This window comes from Protobothrops mucrosquamatus, unplaced genomic scaffold, assembly GCF_001527695.2.
Source record: "Protobothrops mucrosquamatus isolate PMUCROS unplaced genomic scaffold, P.Mucros_1.0 scaffold768, whole genome shotgun sequence".
Lineage (NCBI taxonomy): Eukaryota > Metazoa > Chordata > Lepidosauria > Squamata > Viperidae > Protobothrops > Protobothrops mucrosquamatus.
The window spans coordinates 124,655-145,042 of record NW_015387036.1 but is presented as its reverse complement, the minus strand read 5'-3'; the positions used below and the strand labels follow the sequence as shown (position 1 = coordinate 145,042).

General features: G+C 42.0%; 1 protein-coding gene across 1 annotated transcript in view; it reads left to right on the top strand.

Moving 5' to 3' along the window:
* MEGF11 (multiple EGF like domains 11) overlaps positions 1-20,388 on the top strand; it is a 179,440-nt gene that overhangs the window by 73,569 nt on the left and 85,483 nt on the right. Inside the window, exon 5 of the mRNA XM_015818601.1 lies at positions 19,736-19,982. Within this exon, the coding sequence (XP_015674087.1) occupies positions 19,736-19,982 (247 nt within the window). The remainder of the gene's footprint in view (positions 1-19,735; positions 19,983-20,388) is intronic.

The window sequence follows — 20,388 nt, the reverse complement described above, 5'->3', positions numbered from 1 at the left end:
CATAATGTCATACATGGATTCTGAGTAATACTACGTGTTTCTGCTTCAATCAATCAGAATAGAGATCGAAGGGACCTTGGAGGTCTTCTAGTCCACCCCCTTGCTCAAGCAGGAGACCCTATACCATTCCAGATAGGTGGCTGTCCAGTCTCTTCTTAAAAAGCCTCCAGTGATGGAGCACCCACAACTTCTGGAAGGAAGCCGTTCCACTGGTTGATTGTTCTCACTGTTAGGAAGTTTCTCCTTAATTCCAGGTTGCTTCTCTCCTTGATTAGTTTCCATCCATTGTTTAATCATCATCATGGTGGCCATCATGAACTAAGAGCTGCTTTAACTTTCTCCTCCAGGACTCTAATTCCACACTCCCTTAGAGATGTCCAAGTCAATGGCGATCAACACATTTGTGATGGTGGTTTCTCTATTTTACTGATGCTCAGTAGAAAGATTTCCTGAACTTCCCATCATTTAGCTTCACTGGGTGGCCTTAGAAGAATCAGAATAGACCTGGAAGGGACCTTGGAGGTCTTCTAGTCCAGCCCCCTTGCTCAAGCAGGAGACCCTATACCATTTCAGACAAGTGGCTGTCCAGTCTCTTCTTAAAAACTTTGAGTGATGAAGCACCCACAACGTCTGAAGGCAACCCTTTCCACTGGTTAATTGTTAACCAGTTAACCTTAGTTTTTAACATTTTGAGAGGACAATGCTGCTCTTCCGTTCTTCCAGACTGCACATAACTTGTACCTCCTCATCTTCCTCCTTCCATGTCTTTTCTTTCTAAGCTGAAAACTCCCAAATGATGATTTTTTTTCCTTCAGCCCTCAGAGTTGTCCCTACCTGCAGTTGTTTCCGTTTGGCAGTAACTGTAGCCATCAGAGCTTCTATGTTGCTATAAATGTTCTCATAGCTTGTACTGACATATTCCAAATGAGCAGATTTGTGTTTTATTCCTCTCTTAATGAGTCTCATCATGGAATTCACTTTTATTGAATAGGATTTGATGTATTTAATGTCTTGCTATCTACCTGATAATGCTTCCTACATGTTTGTCCAATAGATACGTTACCAGTATTAGAGTAATAACCAACTTTTCCTTGAATTATCATATTCATTTAAAACTGGATGCAGCCTTGGCCATTTTCCATTCCTTTGGCAACTTTCGGAAGGAGTCCCTGTGGATTTTATTCTGCTAGTCATTGCCGACTCTAGGGAGCTGTGCTCATCTCTGTTTCAAGGCCATTGATGCAGCGTTGCCAGAAGACATTTCCATGGTCATGTGCCAGCATGGCTAAATTCCAAAGGTCCATGGAACACTGTTCCTTTCCCACCGAAGTGGTACTTATTTATCTACTCATATTTGCATGCTTTCAAACTGCTGGGCTGGCAGGAACGGCAGCAAGGAACGGGGGCTCATCGAACCGCACGGCGCTCGGCTCTCGAACCCAGGCTGCCGACTTTCCAGCCAACAAGCCCCCATGCTGCCCCTCAACTTTAGGAACACATCCCTTATTTTTATTAGAAGAACTTCTTTTTAGTTCATTTAGCAATCTTGAACGGAGAACATCTGGATCTGGTGACTTGTTAGTTTCATCTATTGTTACCCTTTTAAATGAATCCATCAATGTCTTCCTAAATAGCTTAGTTTTGGCAAGGGTTTATAGTCAGTTTCCTACTTCTGATATAGTATATTTTAAAACCTTGCTTGTGTGTCTTGTTTTGAAGCATAATAGTTGTTTTTGGCATCTCTTTTTTGCAAATTGGTGTGCTTTTTTGCTGCTAGGGAACAAGGTGTTTATTTTCTGAAACATTTCTGCCTCTGATTGATTCTTTTGCCTTTTTTATCATGTTTTTCATGTTTTAGCTTCCAGCCCCCTAATCATCTTTGCTGCTCTTCTCTGCACTCTTTCCAGAGTGTTTTGTTTTTTTCTTTTTTTACTCTGAAGCTTCTTCTGGCTTCAAGAGCAGCTGGCCATACCATAAACCAGTGGTGGCGAACCTATGGCACGGGTGCCAGAGGCGGCACTCAGAGTCTTCTCTGTGGGCACACGTGCTGTCACCCCACTCCAAGGCCTTCAGCTGGGTTTTATAAAACCTTTTCGCTTTAGGCCTCCACCACTGTGTACAAAAAAAAGGTTCAATCAATCAGTCAATTTCAACTTCTTGCGGGGAAAAAAAAAGATCTTGCAAAGTTGGAATTGATTGATTGAACTTTTTAGTCCCACCCAGTCTGCCGTTACCACCGCAGCCACGCCCACCCAATGGGCCACACCCACCTAATGGGCCACGCCCACCCAGCACCTGACGATGCATAAGTGGGTTTTGGGTTGCAGTTTGGGCACTCGGTCTCTAAAAGGTTCGCCATCACTGCCATAAACCATTGAGGAAATATGAGTTCTACGTAGGTGGAGGGTGCAATTTTGATTTTTTTGTACACCTCAAGGTCCACTTCTACTCCATGAATACTTCTTTTGTGTAAATTGAACGAGACATCTCCACCTCTCTCTTCTGCCAGGTTGTCTTTTCTCCCTCTGCGCCCATCTCCTTGCTAGAACTCACTAATTTATCTCATCACAAGCTGACGAGATTCAATTTGCGAAGCACCACAGCCGCAGATAACACTTTTTGCCTTTTCTTTGTTAAGGTCAGCAACGCCAGGCCATAGCGCTCGGCTGGGTGGGCGCAAATGGCTGCCAAGGGTGTCGCCCCTGTTATTGTTTTCTTCTTCTTGCAACAGGAAATCGATCGTGTCAGGCGCACTCGGATCATTCTGTGCCTTGCAATCAATGCCCCCTGATTAAAGCAGTTGTGTCTGCTGGGTAAATGCGCTGCATCATAATTAGAATTATTAATTAAAAATAGGAAATCAATTGGCACAAATTAAGCCACAAAGAAATTTTGTTTTATGGCTTTGACATTGTTGTCTCTGGAGCCAGGATAACTGTGACAACCGAGGGCAGCGCTATTGAAGATGTGGGTTAAAAAAAAAGAAGAGAGCAGGGTGTTCTTTTGATTTTAATGCTTTGGCACAGAGGAGCCGATCCGACGTGGGCAGAGTTGCTGCTGATTCAGTTCTGCATCTGCCAGCTCATCTTAAAAGTTCAAGGCCCCCAAATTCAGCCCCGGAGCTTTAATTGATTTATCTTTCCTTGATTGATCAGTGCTGTGAGCCAATTTTAACAGAAGAGAATAAATTTGAAACTGTAGGATTTCAGCGAAGGGCTTCATCTTCTAAACGTTAAAGATTATCTGGGTTTGCAGCCTGTCACTTAAACAGGTAAGGCAAGAAAAGAATGTATTGAATAGGATGTTCCCTTCTGGTTGTGACTTGCAATTTTGGATTAGTAAATCATTAGATATTTAAGAACAAGCTTTTCCAACGTGGAGCCCTCCAGCTACTTTAGAGTTCAATCATGCTCTAATGCACACCAAACTCTAGAAGGCTGCTTTAGAAATGATGCCTGATTGATTATTGCCGTCAAGTTCAGTGTTGACTTTTAGCAACCATATGGGCAGCTTCTCTACTGAATGATGTTCCTTTAACTTGACCTTATCAATCCCTTAGTGGTACATTCACTGTTCTCATAATCAAATCTACCCACCTTGCTTTTCTTTTTTCTACTACTTCAAGTTTTCGGAGTAACGTGGATTTCTCAATGGTACATGATGGGTGATGTATTGTGGGGTCCTTGGTTCCCTGATCATGTTACCTACTTGGGAAATGAAACAACCACACTCAGAGAGCACCAGGGACCCCACAGCTCAACCCTGCGCTACAAATATTCTCTTCTATTGGGTAAGGTATTTTTTTTTAAAAAAGATTGGTTTTTAAAATGCTGATAAAGATAGCAGTCTTCCAATATTTGAAGAGCTATCACAGAGAAAAGGTCTGCCTTTTCTCCAAAATACCAGCAGGCCGGACAAGAAGTAACAGGTGGAAGAACGCTACAAAGGGATCCCACCTAGTACTAAGGAGAAATTTCCTGACAATGAGAACAATTAATCAGTGGAACGGCTTGCAATCAAAAGTTGTGGGTGCTGCATCACTGGAGACTTTCAAGAAGAGATTGGACAACCATTTGTCTGGGATACTATGGGGTTTCTTGCTCAGGCAGGGGGTCAGACTAGAAGTCCTCCAAGGTCCTTTCCAAGCCTGTTGTTCTAGGTTCTGTGGTGATATGCACCTCCATATAAATTAATAGTTGACCAGACTGTCACAGCACACATAAAAAGGGGAGAGTCTATGGCAGTGGTGGCGAACCTATGGCACGGGTGCCAGAGGCGGCACTCGGAGCCCTCTCTGTGGGCACGCGTGCCATCGCCCCAGTCCTAGGCCTTCAGCTGGGTTTTATAAAACCTTTTCGCTTTAGGCCTCCGCCGCCATGTGCAAAAAAAAAAGGTTCAATCAATCAGTCAATTTCAACTTCTTGTGGGGAAAAAAAAATCTTGCAAAGTTGGAATTGATTGATTGAACTTTTTAGTCCCACCCAGTCTGCCATTACCACCGCAGCCATGCCCACCCAATGGGCCACACCCATGCAATTGGCCACACCCAGCCAATGGGCCATACCCACCCGGCACCTGAGGATGCATAAGTGGGTTTTGGGTTGCAGTTTGGGCACTCGGTCTCTAAAAGGTTCGCCACCACTGGTCTATGGTTTCATGGCGGTCTTGAATGATGGCAACAGAACAAGGATAGGGCAGTCATAGTCATAAGAGAGAGAACGAATGGCCTCCCCCTCAAAGAACCAGCCTTCAGACTTCTCCTTGACCCAGAAAGAATGCTGAGTTTAGCACCTTTCTTAGCCATGTTCTTCTCCCTATGTTGTTCTAATTGATGCATATGCTGTCATTCATAATCCCAAGTCTCGGAGTCACATTGCTGATGAATGAACATGAGCTTCCTTGTAAATGTGGGCAATGTGATTTAAAGGTTCACTAGTCCACTGGGAGATACTTTATGGCTCTTTTACTATATTAAAATACTATGACGATTGCTATGAAATTGGAGGCTTTCCAATCTCAGCCCTGCAACTCCATTATCTTCTTTTCTTGCTCAGTATTTTTTCCCCCCTTTTCCACTGCAATGGCTGGGGGTGGGGTGGGGGTTGTATATGTGAATAGCTTTATTTCAATCACTGGTTTAAAAAAAAACAACAACCCCCCAAATCCTTTCTCCACATTTTCCCAAGAAAAATCTGCTTCTACTTTGCCCGTTTTATTCTGCCCTTTAATTGCGTCTTCAGAATGTTGAGATATTTTAAATCGTAGTGCTGTTGATCAAATCACCCTGAGCATTTTATTTTGGAAAGAGTTACAAAAATGCATCACCAATAAGAACAGGTGTTTATTTTTTTTATTTGTTATGCATATAATACAGATAGTCCTCGACTTAACAACAGTTCATTTAGTGACCATTCAAAGTTTCAACGGCACTGAAAAAGTGACTTAGGACCATTTTTCACACTTAAGACCATTGCAGCATCCCCAGGGTCACGTGATCAACATTCAGACGATTGGCAACTGACTTGTATTTATGACCGTTGCCGTGTCCCAGGATCACGTGAACCCCTTTTGCGACCTTCTGACAAGCAAAGTCAATGGGGGAAGCCAGATTCACTTAACAACTGTGTTGCTAACTTAATATCTGCAGTAATTCACTCAACAACAGTGGCAACAAAGGTTGTAAAATGGGGTAAAATTCACTTAACCTCCAAGGTCTCCTCCAGGCTTATTTTTATGTTCTGTGTTCTAAACTTTTAAATTTGATCCTGGCTGTTGTCCATGTGGCCAGTCATTGGTTGGAAACATGCCGTGAAAAGGAAATTAAGATATTTTGCATTGAAATCCCAAGACAGACCAGAGTTGGCATGCAAACTGAGATTTTAAAATGTGTATTTTGGCAGGTTGTAATGGCTAGGAGAGGTTGGCTGAATCCGTGCTCTCTTAATGACCACTGAAAAAAAATATGTAGCCTCAGGGGGCTTCTTGGACTCCAGCTGTTGAGTGTCTAAAATTAAAATTAATCTATTGTGCCCTGGCAGAACTCAAGGATTTTATAACTGATCCAGGTAAATAGAATAAAATGTGGCAGATCGGTTGAAGCCAAGAGAGGGTCAACAATGGTGGTAGCAACTATGTTATGGTCAAATGGTTCCTCAAGAGACATAATTTGGAGGACGAAAGTTCCAAGCAAAATTTGTTAAACCTGGAGAGAATCAGGACATTTATTGCCCTAAATTATTGGTACTTAGTAAAAATTGGCCTCTAATGTACTTCATGATGGTTGAGAACTTTGTGTTCCTAGCGGAGAGTGGAAAGAGATAGCTCTATAATCATGGACTCGGAAAGCACTGAAATCTGCAAGAAAAAAAACTCTGTGGAAATCATTCTTTTTGCGTGAAGGATGCTTTGTAAACGTCCGTTTTTGGAAGAGGAAAAAGCAATTATCATGTGTGGGCTTAGTTGTCTTGACAAAATTTCCTTTTTAGAAAAATCAGATTTTTGACCTCAGAATATATTTCCTGGGTAAATTGAGATTTAACTGTTACAACTCTCAGTCTTCCAAACATTCAGATGGTCTAGAATAGGGCAACATGCATCAAATCTTGTAAGCATTATGTTAACTAGTTCAATTTAAGATGCTAGTTAATAAGGAATGAAGCTGATGATCAAGTAAATTCTAAGTCAGGAGTGTCAAACTGCTGGCCTGCGGGCCGGACCCGTCACGACGAAACCACGCCCACCCCATTGCCGGCAATGGGGAAAAAGCTCCGATACAAATACTTTTTTTAAAAAAAGAATCCATTTTTGGCCATTTCTTGGACACTCATCAGATATCCTGTCCGGGGGGGGGGGGACACTTTAAACTCATTAGTTTTATCAAAAGTACCATAACAGCTTTGGCAAATGGGAATGATGTATGAATAAACAGCCAGCGATACGATATTTCTCCTTCTGTAAAAAATCCAATATATTGAATTTGACTCAATAGCCAAAAGGCAACAGCTTTCTATTAATATGAGTTATAGATCCTAAAATAAATGTTCAGAGCAGTAAGGAGAAGATAATGCAGGAGGGTCTTCTATAACTCATCCACCAAGAACTGCATAATACGATGGGAGGGGATTTAATCTGTTTATTTAAGCAATTTTTCCACCATCCCTCAGCTTCAATTTTCAGACTGTTTTACAGATCCAATGGTAAAAAACACATAAATATACAAAGACAAAACAGGAAAAAAAACAACAGCAATTTAAAGGCTAGATTACCAAGCTCCTTTTTGATAGTCCGGAAAAATACAAGAAACCAAAAATGGCAGCATAAATTAATCCCTTACTCCAGGGGTCCTCAACCTTGGCAACTTTAAGACTTGTGGACTTCAACTCCCAGAATTCCTCAGCCAGCCAGGGCTGGCTGAAGAATTCTGGGAGCTGAAGTCCACAAGTCTTAAAGTTGCCAATGTTGAGGACCCCTGCCTTACTCTATTTTGTGGAAGTCCCAGTTTTTAGCTATTCACCAGAAGATCCACGAAATAAGTTTCGGGGCCAGACCCACCACCAGAAGAGTGGCTAAGGTTCCATGAAAGGGGGGGGCTATCCTTGAAATGGACTTCTTCTTCTTCTTGTGCCATATCTGTTATCAGACGTTGGCGATCATGTTGGCGATCATGGACTTAAACTCCCAGAATTCCTGAGCCAGCCATGCTGAGGGGAAAGGGAAAGATTTCCAAGCTGAGCCATGCTGGCTCAGGAATTCTGGGAGTTGAAGTCCATGAGTCATAAAAGAGCCAAGGTTGCCTACCCCTGGACTAGGCTGCACCGCTGCAGCTCACATGGGGTGGGGCTCTCAGCTTCTATAGATCCTTGACTAGAACCAGCAGAGCTGTGATGCTCTTAAGGCCCGAGTAGAATTCCTGGCTTCAGCTTGCAGTTCCACTGGGCCTGGAGGCCTCTAATTTCCCTCCAGCAACTGGCGCAGAATTTGCCACGTGTGAGCCATGTCTGCATTCAAGTCTCTAATCAGATTTGTTATCCTGTTACTTGCATCGCAATTCCACCTGACACTCTGCAGTTTCCATGTTCAACGGCCTGTTAATTAAATACCATGAGGTCTGCTGGGACTGGCTTATTAATGTTAACAACCCACTGTGTTGTGGAAGATGCCCCTGAAAAATAAAATCCAATTGGATTGCTGTCCTTACTTTCTCAAGCTCAAAATGGACCATTTCCCCTTTTTTAAAAGGTTGGATGAGAGAATAAAAGATGTGGTTGTAGGCATAATAGGAAGACGGCTTGATTCCTATCATTGGAAGCCTATAATGAAGATTTGGATGCTTTAAATTTAGACTCTGATTTCTATTGCATTAATGGAACGTTGAAAATGAATTTTCTGCATGAAATCAATATGAGCAGAGGCAGCCTTAGTTCCTAAGGAAGGCTTTCAGATCTTAACAGAATAACAGAGATGGAAGGGACCTTGGAGATCTTCTAGTCCAATCTCCTTGATCTTAAGCATAGTGTCTGCTGCTTAACAGCTCTTATGAACAGGAAATATATAGAGAAAACATACATAATTAGTAGACATTGTTTTAAATTACCACAATAATTATCGGACCTGAATGAAAAGCATTTTAGAAATGATTTGTACTAAAGTGTGTGTTTTCTTGTGGAAGAATCTACCAGCCTTGCTGCTATTAAGAAATGGGTCATTTTCCCTGGCAATTGAATTTTAAGGGTGATGGTCTAGCCTTGTGTGTATTACATATATTTATTTTTTTTGCTGAGAACAAATTGCCTGGGTTCCTGGAATCTCTGTCAGAGTATATTTTTAAAAAACAAAGCCATTTGAAAAGAAATCAACATGTCAATTATCTCATAATTAAGTACCTTTGAAGCAATTCAGCAAATGAAAAGTAGCAGCTGAATTCAATAGGATGCATTTAAGAAAATTGCTGGAGCCTCCTACATGAAATAATGAAGATAAGACACTTGACCAGACCTGCTAAGTTTGTGCTTTTAGTAATCTCTTTTTTTGCAATGAGAAACTAAAAAAATACTTCAGTAGCAATTTACGCTGGTTACTTTTAAGTCAAATCCATTAGTTCCTGGATTTCATAGAGGGAACTTCCGGCAAAAATAGTAGTATCGAAAATGGGGCATCTCTGGCTTTACTGGCACGGCATTTACCACGCGTTCTTGAATTTTGATGCAGTGTAGATGGGAGAGACTTTGCTGGTTCAGAGTTGCAACAGTCACTTAGTGACTGTTCAGAGTGAGGGACTAACAATCTGGATTTGACGTTCAAGCAACCAAGCCCTCCCCAGAGTCACATGACTGCATACAGGTAGTCCTTGACTTATGACCACAATTGAGCCTTCGGAATAGAAGACCTCCACGGTCCCTTCCAGCTGTAATTTGAATTTGAGCCCAAAATTTCTGTTCAAATGTCATGGTTCCGACAGATGAAACTCGTCAAAGAACTTTGAGGCATTGTTTACCTTAAAGAATCTTTATTTGAGAAGCGTAGCATCGGCACTAACACAGTCGAAGCCAAAAACTGGATTCCCCTCCCCTGAGCACATAGTATCAAAGCACAATTCCCTCCTCCAGTTAACAGTCATAAATCACATTCTCCAATTGCGTTGAGCCCTTAGAAGAAAGGTGGGTTTTAAAAACTGAGAAATAAAAGTATTTCTGGGTCAACAACATGGCAGACTATTCCTCCACAATTCTTGTGAACAAGAATGGAAGCCAGAGTGATGTTCTCATCCAATAATAAAAGTGAAGCTTGTCTTCACAATATGATCACAAATACACACACAAAAAGAAAGAAACAAAAAGATGTCTAGAAAGAGTGCAGAGAAGAGGAACAAAGACGATAAGGGGCCTGGAGGCAAAATCATACGATGGAGAGAACTAGGTATGTCTAGCCTAACAAGGAGGAAGATTAGGGGTGACATGATAGCCGTCTTCCAGTACTTGAGGTGCTGTCACAGAGAGGAGAAGATTGATCTATTCTCCAAAGCACCTGAAGGCAGGACAAGAAATAATGGATGGAAACTTAACCTAGAGAGAACAAACCTAGAACTAAGGAGAAATTTCCTAACAGTGAGAACAATTAATCAATGGAACAGCTTGTGGATGCTCCATCATTGGAGGTTTTCAAGAAGAGATTGGACAACCATTTTTCCAGGATGCTATTGGACTTGAAGACCTCCAAGGTCCCAACCCTATGATTCTATGATTTTATCTCTTCAATATCTTGCGTGGAACATCTTGCTGTCAACAATCATGCCTGTTTTACAACAAATGTAAAAGCAAATTCACACAAATTATCCAGACACAATTTTGCTGCTTTTTCACGAATTACATTTCAGGTAGTAGCTGATCTTTTTTTTCAATGCCCTGATATATAGGCAGAGAGTCTCAGAAGGACTTAAAGGTCATTCAAGGGAGTGCTAAGAATATAACACTCAACCTTCTTGAGTAGACATTGTCCTATCTTGGAATCAACAGAGAAAAGAAAAAAATGAGTTTATCGTAAAATTCTCGTTCTCAGCCTTTTGGGGAATAAGGCCCCTTTTTCCAGCCCTACGAGCAAAAAGATCAAAGGCATTGTGAGATACTGATCTATTTAGACATCTTAGAAGATTTAGCACAAAGAGTTGAAGGTTAACTGAGTGTGCTTGCAAAGATATTAGCATTTAGGAATTCTGTGGCACTTCAAAAACCTTTCAGACCTTCTTGGCAAGCTTTCTAAAGAATCCACCTGATAATCAGATACAGAAGCTTCTGGCTTGTTCTTTTGGGTATCTGGATGGTCAGCCCTGAATTTTCATAGCCTGACTTCAGAAGGCCTTAATTTTCATCCACATGTTATTGCGGACTTGAACTTTTGAATTTATTTTGGTTCTTAGGATATATGCTCTGCAAGAAAGTTCTCTTGCATCTACCCCCTTCAGATTCTCATTCTTTTTGATAAAAGTGAACATGCTGGATTTTAAAACATAGAATAATAGGGCTGGAAAGGATCTTGGAGGTCTCTTAGTTTTAAGACTAACAGAATAAGAGAATAATAGGGTTGAAAGGGACCTTAGAGGTCTTCTAGTCTGCTCAAGAAGGGGATCCTATACCATTCCAGACAAATGGCTGTCCAGTCTCTTCTTGAAAGCCTCCCTCCAGTGATGGAGCACCCACAACTTCTGAAGGCAAACTGTCTACTGGTTGATTGTTCTCACTGTCAGGAAGTTTCTCGTTAGTTCTGGGTTGGATCTCATTACAAATGTGAATAGAATGTTAGTGAGATTATCCTGGATGGATTGGGACGTTCCCACAGATGTAGCCAGGAGGCTTACTTGCAGGTCCCCTCTGTTGTCCGGTCTCATCCAAACTGCAACATACTTTCCACCCTTCCATTAAATCTCAAGGACAGAAAATTCAGAAAACAACCTCACCACGGAGCTCCTTCCATCCAGGCAATGTGTGAAGTCAGAGAGACTTCAGAGTGATGAGTTAGTTGCATTCTCTGTTGCCTCTGTCAATAAGGGCCGCTGAAAACATCACAGAAATAAATTAGCAGAAGACTTCTTTCTTTCTTTCTTTCTTTCTTTCTTTCTTTCTTTCTTTCTTTCTTTCTTTCTTTCTTTCTTTCTTTTCTTCCTTCCTCCTCTTCTTCTCTTCTCTTCTCTTCTCCTCCCCTCCCCTCTCCACTCCTCTCTTTCCTTCTCTTCTCTTCCCCTCTCCTTTTCTTTTCTTTTCTTTTCTTTTCTTTTCTTTGCAGAGAAGAGATATTGGAAAAATTGCTGCTTAGATTTTGACCCAGCATTAGATGGGATTCTGATCCCACCTTGAAACCTTCTTCTTCAAACAAGGAAAAAAGTTTGCTTAAAAGACAGCGATCTACAGAGCCATCCACAGGACCTTGTTGCTTTCATTGAAATGATTAAAGCAGCATTGTGTGGATGAGTTGCAAGCCCCCCCCTTTTGAACACACAGACAATATCACAACATTTGCACTCATGATAATGCCACACAGATTTCTTCATGCTGCCCCCCTTATTGGTCCCCCATGGATGCTACTGGTGATCCAACTGAATACAATTTATATTAAATTCCCAGAAGACAAAACTGCAGGGCCAACAAATTCTGACCTTCTGAAACATTTCATAACTAATTATGGACTCTAGAATAAATTTCTCAGACCATTAAATCTTGAAGACACCAGAGGTCAATTACGTTCTTTGCTGATATTCCCGGGTCAGAAATACAGTTGAGATCCAGACATCCCAGATGTGGCCCTGAGGTTTCTGTAGCCTTGCTTGAAGATCTGGGGAGACCTTTAGACCTTCATAAGCTCTTTACACAGTGCAGAGGGAATCTTGGCCCTCTTATCAGAAACATTGGAGGGTGTAACAGCTTGCTTTGGTTTCCAGCATGGCTTAGAATTCTCTAGAAATAATTAGGAATCCAGTATGGGTGGGGTGAGCAGCTGGAGAGCTGGAAAGTCCAGCTCCTAATCTCTTCACGTGTCTTTGGCAAAGATATAGTAACAGTAACAGTAAAAGTGTTGGAAGCGACCTTGGAGGTCATCTAGTCCAACCTCCTGCTCACACAGGAGACCTGTACCATTCCAGACAAATGGTTGTCCCATCTCTTCTTAAAAGCCTCAGTGATGGGGCACCCACAACTTTCAAAGGCAAGCCATTCCACTGGTTGATTGTTCTCACTGTAAGGAATTTTCTCGTTGGTTCCAGGTTGCTTCTCTCCTGGAATACTTTCCATCCATTGCTTCTTGTCCTGCCTTCAGGTGCTTTGATAAATAACTTGTCCCCCTCTTCTTTGTGGCAGCCCCTCAAATATTGGAACACTGCTATCATGTCACCCCTAGTCCTTCTTTTCTCTAGATTGGACATACCCAATTCCTGCAAATGTTCTTCATGTGTTTTAGTCTCCAGTCCCCTAATCATCTTTGTCGCTCTTCTCTGAACTCTTTCCAAAATCTCATCTTTTTTGTATTGAAGTCACCAAAACTGGATGCAGTATTCCAGGTGGGGGTCTTACTAGGGCTTTATAAAGTGGCACCATTATCTCATGTGAGCAGAATGTAGCAGCAGAAGAAAAGAGACAAACTGTGGCTCAACTCTCCTTGCCCTGTGGGTTGCGGATGCTAAGAATCGGTGCCTTTGTTTTGAAAAGGGCCCACTAATATACTAATGGCATACAGAGCATAGAAAAAGAACGATGCGTTCCATTCCCCCCCCCCCTTAAATGTTAAAAGGATGTTCGAATCTTTTAAAACCTCTTGGAAAAAATAGAGAACAGCAAGGGGCTGCATGTAGATATGAAGAAGCATTTCTGACATTTTTCAAATATGAAAAGAAGCCATTTGGAAAGATTTCAACAGGCCAATTGCTTTCCTCTTCTGAAATTTTTAGAGAACGTAATTGTTTTATATTTTTGGCGAGGAGGAAGAAGAAGTAAGTTGTTATTAAGCTACTGTACACCAATGGTAGCCCCCAGAAAAAAAGAAAAGCAAATTCCAACCAAGAGTTGATGTTGCTGTTTTGCTAAAGAGGTTGTAAAATAAATTGCTAACTGATAGTGGCAATATTCAATCAATCTCTTTCATGGCCTGTGATGGCAGGCTGAGACTGGGATGCCTGAAGTGTTGTGGGTCACTCTTCATTATACAAATGGAAGGGTGACTTTCAGGTATCTCTTTTGCCGCTGTGCGTTTGTAGTGGAGAAATGTCAACCAGAAAAGTAAACTTCCTTTGAGACAGCCCTGTCACAGCCAGGAGTTCACGAGTGGCATGGGTCATTTTAATAGCATGCGATTCAAATTCGGTTTGAAAATCAAAGCAGAGAGTCAGGTTCCTGAGTAGAATGATGACCTTGGATCCTCAGTCAGTGGAAAGGTAGACCAAGGCAGACCTTCATCCCACAAAGAAGAGGGGGTCAACTTATTTTCCAAAGCACCAGAGGGCAGGACAAGAAACAACGGATGGAAACTAATCAAGGAGAGAAGCAACCAGGAATTAAGGAGAAACTTCCTAACAGTGAGGACAATTAACCAGTGGAACAGCTTGCCTTCAGATCATGGATTTGATCATGGAGTTGCTGCAGCCATTTTGACTTTTTCGACTCTGTATGCGGGCCCTTCTGGATCTTTGGATCCAATGCTCAGCTCCTTGCTGGTTTTAAAAAAAAAGCTTTCAAGTTTCTATTTTCTTTTCACGAAGGACCGTATCATTATCTTTTTAATTTGACTGTCAGATATGTCTGGCTGTCTTTCTTTTCCTGCCTAGGCTTTGGCACAATGGTTTCCTTTTTTAAAATATCACTGCAGCGTCCATAAAAGGCCGTCTGACTTCAGAAAGCCGCATTTGTCTAAGCAAACAGCAGGACCTTGGTTGGGTTGGGAACTCGGCCTTAGAAATGCACAAAGCAAACATCGGGGAGCTGCACCCCACACGTGTTTCTTTTTGGAATGAGCTGAGGAGCTCCCCCCCCCTTTGTCTCAGGCCACCGTGTCCTCCTCCATTCAGAGTTAAGCCACAAATCTTCGCTGCCTTTTTCTGAAAGAGCCGTAATAACTGCACGCTTCCTGAGCATTGCATTGATTTGGCCAAATGTGGGCCCTCGCTTATTTGTTAATAAATTTAAGGTCATGAGGACAAAATCAGACATGGAACTCTGAGTCCAGGGCTCCCTGTTTCACTGCCAGTTCAATAACTGAAAAAAAGAGACATCAATTTTTTTCTCCAATTTCTGAATGGTTAGGGGTTACAGGAATTGGTTATGTCTAGTCTAATGAAAAGAAGGACTAGGGAAGACATGATAGCAGTGTTCTAATATCTGAGGGGCTCCTCCAAAGATGGGAGGGGGCTGTCAAAGTATTTTCCAAAGCACCAGAAGGCAAGACAAAACACAATGGATGGAAACTAACCAAGGAGAGAAACAACCTAGAACAAAGCAATTTCCTTCAGAAGTTGTGGGTGCTCCATCACTGGAGGTTTTTAAGAAGAGACTGGACAATCATTTCTCTGAAATGGTATAGGGCAGGGGTCCCCAGCCCCCGGTCTGTGGACCAGCACTGGGCCGCGGCATACTAGAAACCAGTCCATGCAAACAAGCAAAGCCCCATCCATAGGATGCAGGCAGTACATGAATCCAGGCCCTTTCCGGTCCACAGAAATACCTCTCTCCGCAGAACCAGTCTCTGGTGCTCAAAAGATTGGGGACCTCTGGTCTAGGGTCTCCTACCTGAGCAGGGGATTGGGCTAGAAGATCTCCAAGGTCCCTTCCAACTTTATTATTATTGTTGTTGTTGTTGTTAGTTGTAAGTGTGAAAAATGGTCATAACTCAGCTTTCTCAGTGTCATTGTAACTTCAAATGGTCACTAAATGAACTGTTGTAAGTCCAGGGCCCCACGTAGCAACCTTACAAACAAGAGTGGCACCTGATGGATTCCCAGTACAATCTAACCAGGAAATGACCGTGCCAACATTGCACAGTTAAGTTGTGTATGCAAAGTGCACCTTCCTGATGTTTCGCTTTGCTTTCAAGAGACCCACGGAAGCTCTAAAACACCCCTAGGAACCTTTCTTTGCTCGAGGGCCCGCTTTGAGCCAAACATCTGGAGAAGTAACCAGAAACCCTTTTAAACAAGACAGCCATACCTAGGGACGCAATGAGAAGCTTTCCAGGGAGAAGCATCATTTTAAAATATTCTTTTCTCTTGCATAGTTCAAAGCAGCCATTAATTAAATATTACTTTAAACATCCACCCTATTTGAAGTTCGTGTCCTGAATTCCATGACTACCTTCTACCCCATTCTTCTTCCGAAATGCAAGATGGTAATCAGAAATGGCCAACAGAGTCAGAACAGAGCTGGAAGGGACCTTGGAGGTCTTCTAGTCTAACCCCCCTGCTCAAACAGGAGACCTTATACCATTTCCTTACAAATGGCCGTCCAATCTCTTCTTAAAAACCTCCAGTGATGGAGCACCCACAATTTCTGAAGGCCAGCCGTTCCTCTGGATATTTGTTCTCATTGTCGGGAAGTTTCTCCTTAGTTCCAGGTTGCCTCTCTCCTTGATGAGTTTCCATCCATTGTTTCTTCTCTTGCCTTCTGGTGCTTTGGAAAAAGAGGTGGACCCCGTCTTTTTTGTGGCAGCCCCTCAAATACTGGAATACAGGTAGTCCTCAACTTAAAACAGTTTAGTGACCATTCAAAGTTACAACGGCACTGGAAAAAAGTGACTTATTATTTTTCACATTATGACCGTTGCATCATCCTCACGGTCATGTGGTCCAAATCTGGCCGCTTGGCAACTGGCTCATATTTATGACGGTTGCAGTATCCCGGGATTATGTAAGTTTTGGGCTTAGTTGTGGTCGTAAGTTGAGGACTATCATGTCATCCCTAGTCCTTTTTTATGCAAACAGACAGCCTCGACTTTCTATCAGTTGCAGGGGGACTCTCCACATTGTTTCTCTTTGCGCCACTAGGCCACTTAATGGCTTTCTGGAGGGGGCAGATGTTATTTGTGATGGAATGCTGTGGAATAGATCATTGTCAAAGAGGAAACCTTTCCAGCAAGAGAGGAAATAGGTTTTAGAAGTTTCCCAGCTGAATTAGAAATTGCACTTAAAGGAGATGGCAGCTAATGGGATGGTTGCTGAGGATTAAACCATGACTGCGTCAGCTATATGAGTTATCAGGTGGCTAACCGGTTGAGATACAGTCAGTCCGGCTGTTCCTTCAAGTGGCTGTCCTTTCAGAAAGGAGGGTGATACAGGTAGCCCTTGACTTAGGACCAGAATATCCATCGCTAAGCAAGGCGGTTAAGCCGATTCTCATCAGGTCAAAGTTGTCTCAGCCTTCCATCCTTCCGCGGTCGGTAAAATGAGGACTCAGATTGATGGGGGAGCAATATGGTGACTCGCGCATGGAAGAAACATTATCCTGGCTTTTTCTTGTAAATATGTAAGTTGAAAAGAGGGCAAATTAGTTTGCATCCAATTTAGGCTGGTGGGTAAGTAGCAGGAGAAAATTATATATTACGCTTATATATGTTTCTCACATTTGGTGTTAGATACGTCTGCCTGATGAAGACATTCTTATGGAAATGACTTCCAACCTCACAATTATACCTTTTAGAAATACAATTTGCAAAGGGCCCCTTTGGGCTGTTGATTTTTTTTTTTTAACCTGGCTAATAGCATCACGTTCATTAAGATAGAAAAATAATATTTGATTTTTGTAGTAGGATCCAACGTTTCCTTGCGTTTAGTTTGATTGGCTGATTCTTTGATTTATTGACTTAGTGGGAGTAAATTGCTTGTCTGGAATTCTGCTTGTTTTAGATATCATTCATCCAGTTTGCTGCCTTCCTTGTGAAATTAATGTTTTTAAATTGTACAAAATGTAGGGAAGAACAGTTCTAGAAGAGTTTATTCTACCCTTTCAGTCTTTTGCTTATTCAAATTTAAATCAGAACAAATTAGGCAATTTGAAGGTGGTGTGTGCCATAAAACGAGCATGAAAGTTCAGCCTTCTGGTTGGGGTAGAAATCTTCTTTTCTCCTTCTCACCTTTGATCAAACTTTTATAAAGTTTTTTCTGATATCTTCTGCAAATATAAATTCTTTACATAAGCCCAAAGACCTGCAAAAAGAGGTACTGAAATAAGGTCAAATCTTTCAAGGACACACCTGTCCAGAGAAGATGTTGACTCCTTTATTAATGTTCTCTCAGGAGAAGGATTCAGATAATGTGATATTTTAAAGAAACTAATGTTGTTTGTCTTGGAAACTAAGAAGAGTCTTGGTGTTTGAGAACAGGCCAAAATGCTGACATTTCAGTTCTAAAAGCAGAAATGCTAAAATTCAGGATTAAAGTTTTGGCCTGGACATTCTTTACTGCTGTAGATGGCTCTTCATTCCTGGTCAGAGTTCTGGGAAGACATCTGTCTTCAATTTCTGTGAATGTAATTTCTATCCATCCTTTTCTTGGTAATGTGCATTGACTAAACAGATCTAAAATCAGAAGTTTCCTGACAGTGAGAACAATTAATCAGAGGAACTGGTTGCCTTCAGAAGTTGTGGGTGCTGCATCACTGGAGGCTTTTAAGAAGAGACTGGACAGCCAGGATAGTAGTAGGTTTCCTACCTTGAGCATGGGGTTGGACTAGAAGATCTCCAAGGTCCCTTCCAGCCCTATCATTTTATGATTCTAAGTCTGTGTTTTATTACAGTTGGTAGTATGACAAGATGCCACTAGACTCTTGATTTTGGGCTAATATAGACTAACATGGCTCTCCTCCTATAATGGGAATAGACTTAGTAATTGGTCTGTCAGTAGAAGTAATAAATTCAGAAGGGTCAATGGATAAAGACTGTGAGGTTGATGGGACAGCAGTCTAGATATTAATGGAGTCTGGATTAATGCAAAGGACAGGAGAGAAGAAGAAAAAAACATGAAACAAAACATGAACAAAACACATCCCTGCAGTCTTGAAGTTGTGTGGAGGGTTGTGAATTATAGTATCTGCTGCCTGAAATCGAATAATGATAGGAGACTATAAAAGAGACTGATTCACATTTTAATGGAATTCCTCAAGAGTTCATGAGTGTATATCTGTTTACTTAGTACTAAAATCTTCATTCCAATTTTGGCTTAAAATTAATCTGAAGAAGTTCTGACAAAAGAAGTGATGTATGGGACTCAAACTGAATTCTACTTCCCCTCCAGTACCTATTCAGATTATATCTAACCACAAGAATACATTTTTATTAGAAATGGACTATCGAACCTAGAATAAAGAAGACATTTCCTGACATAGAGCAATTCATCAGTGAAACAACTTGTCTCCAGAAGTTGTGGATGCTCCAGCTCTGGAGGTTTTGAAGAAGAGATGGATGGGCATTTGTCCAGAATAGTATAGGGCAGGGGTGTCCAACCTTGGCAAGTTTAAGACTTGTGGACTTAGACTCCAGAATTCTCCAGCCAGTCACATTGGCTGGGGAATTCTGGGAGTCGAAGTCCAGAAGTTATAAAGTTGCCAAGATTGGACACCCCTGCTATAGGGTCTTCTGCTTGAGAAGGGGGCTGGACTAGAAGACCTCCGAGACCTCTTCCAGCCCTATCATTCTGTGATTCAAAGTCTGTGTTTTATTAAAGTTGGAAGTATGACAAGATGCCACCAGACTTCTGATTTTTGGCTAATGTAGACTAACATGACTCTCTTGCTATAATGGGAATAGGCTTAGTAATTGGCTGTCTGTAAAAGTAATAAATCCAGACGGGTCCCTGGATAAAGACTGTGAGTTGATGGGGCAGCAGCCTAGATATTCCCCATATTGGCTGGGCAATTCTGGGAGTTGAAGTCCACAAGTCTTAAAATTGCCAAGGTTGGACACCCCTGGTATAGGGTCTCCTGCTTGAGCAGGGGGTTGGACTAGAAGACCTCCAAGGTCCCTTCCAACCCTATTATTCTATGTTCTGTCTTTCTGGCTAATGAATTAATAGCCGTTTGAATCATGAAATCAATTTTTCCTGAGCACGGGTTTCAGTTAAATCCCTGATTTATGCACATCCCCTCGAAAGTCTTGAGAAAGCTTGTAGGGAAGCCGTGTGTCACCTCCTCCACCTCCAAGAGATTCAGTGATATGTGGTGGTGTGATTGACAGTTCTCCTAAAAGGATCTTCCTGTTGTTCTTGTTGTTGTTTCAGGTTGTGATCAGGACCACTGGGGCCCTCACTGCAGCAACCCTTGCCAGTGCCGGAATGGAGCTCTGTGCAACCCCATCACTGGCGCTTGTGTGTGTGCACCAGGATACAAAGGATGGCGCTGCGAGGATTTGTGTGAGCCGGGAACTTACGGGAAAGGCTGCCTGCTCAAGTGCCAGTGTCATAATGGGGCAACCTGTGACCACAACACAGGAGAATGTCATTGTGCACCTGGATACACTGGAGTTTTGTAAGTCATGGGGCTGTGGATTTTAATTTCAGGGGAAGCAGCAGCCGGTTTTATATAGAGGTTAGAAAGGCCTCGGGTTAGAAACCAGAAAATTGTGAGTTCAAGTTCTGCTGTAGGCATGAAGGCAACTGGGCCAATCACCCTCTCTCAGCCCTAGGAAGAAGACAAGGGCAAACCATTATTTGCTTGTTTGTTTGATATGTGTGCCACCATCTCATCTAGAAATGACAAGAAAATTGCAGGGACTTGTCCACGCAGTTGCCAGGAGTCAACCCTGATCAAAATGCACAAAATAATACTCAGAACAGCTTATTCTTACCTCTAACACCATCAAACAACAACATCTGCCTATCCTAGGTCCTTGGGAAGAACTCGATAGGTGGAAAAAAAATTCAAATCCAGTCTG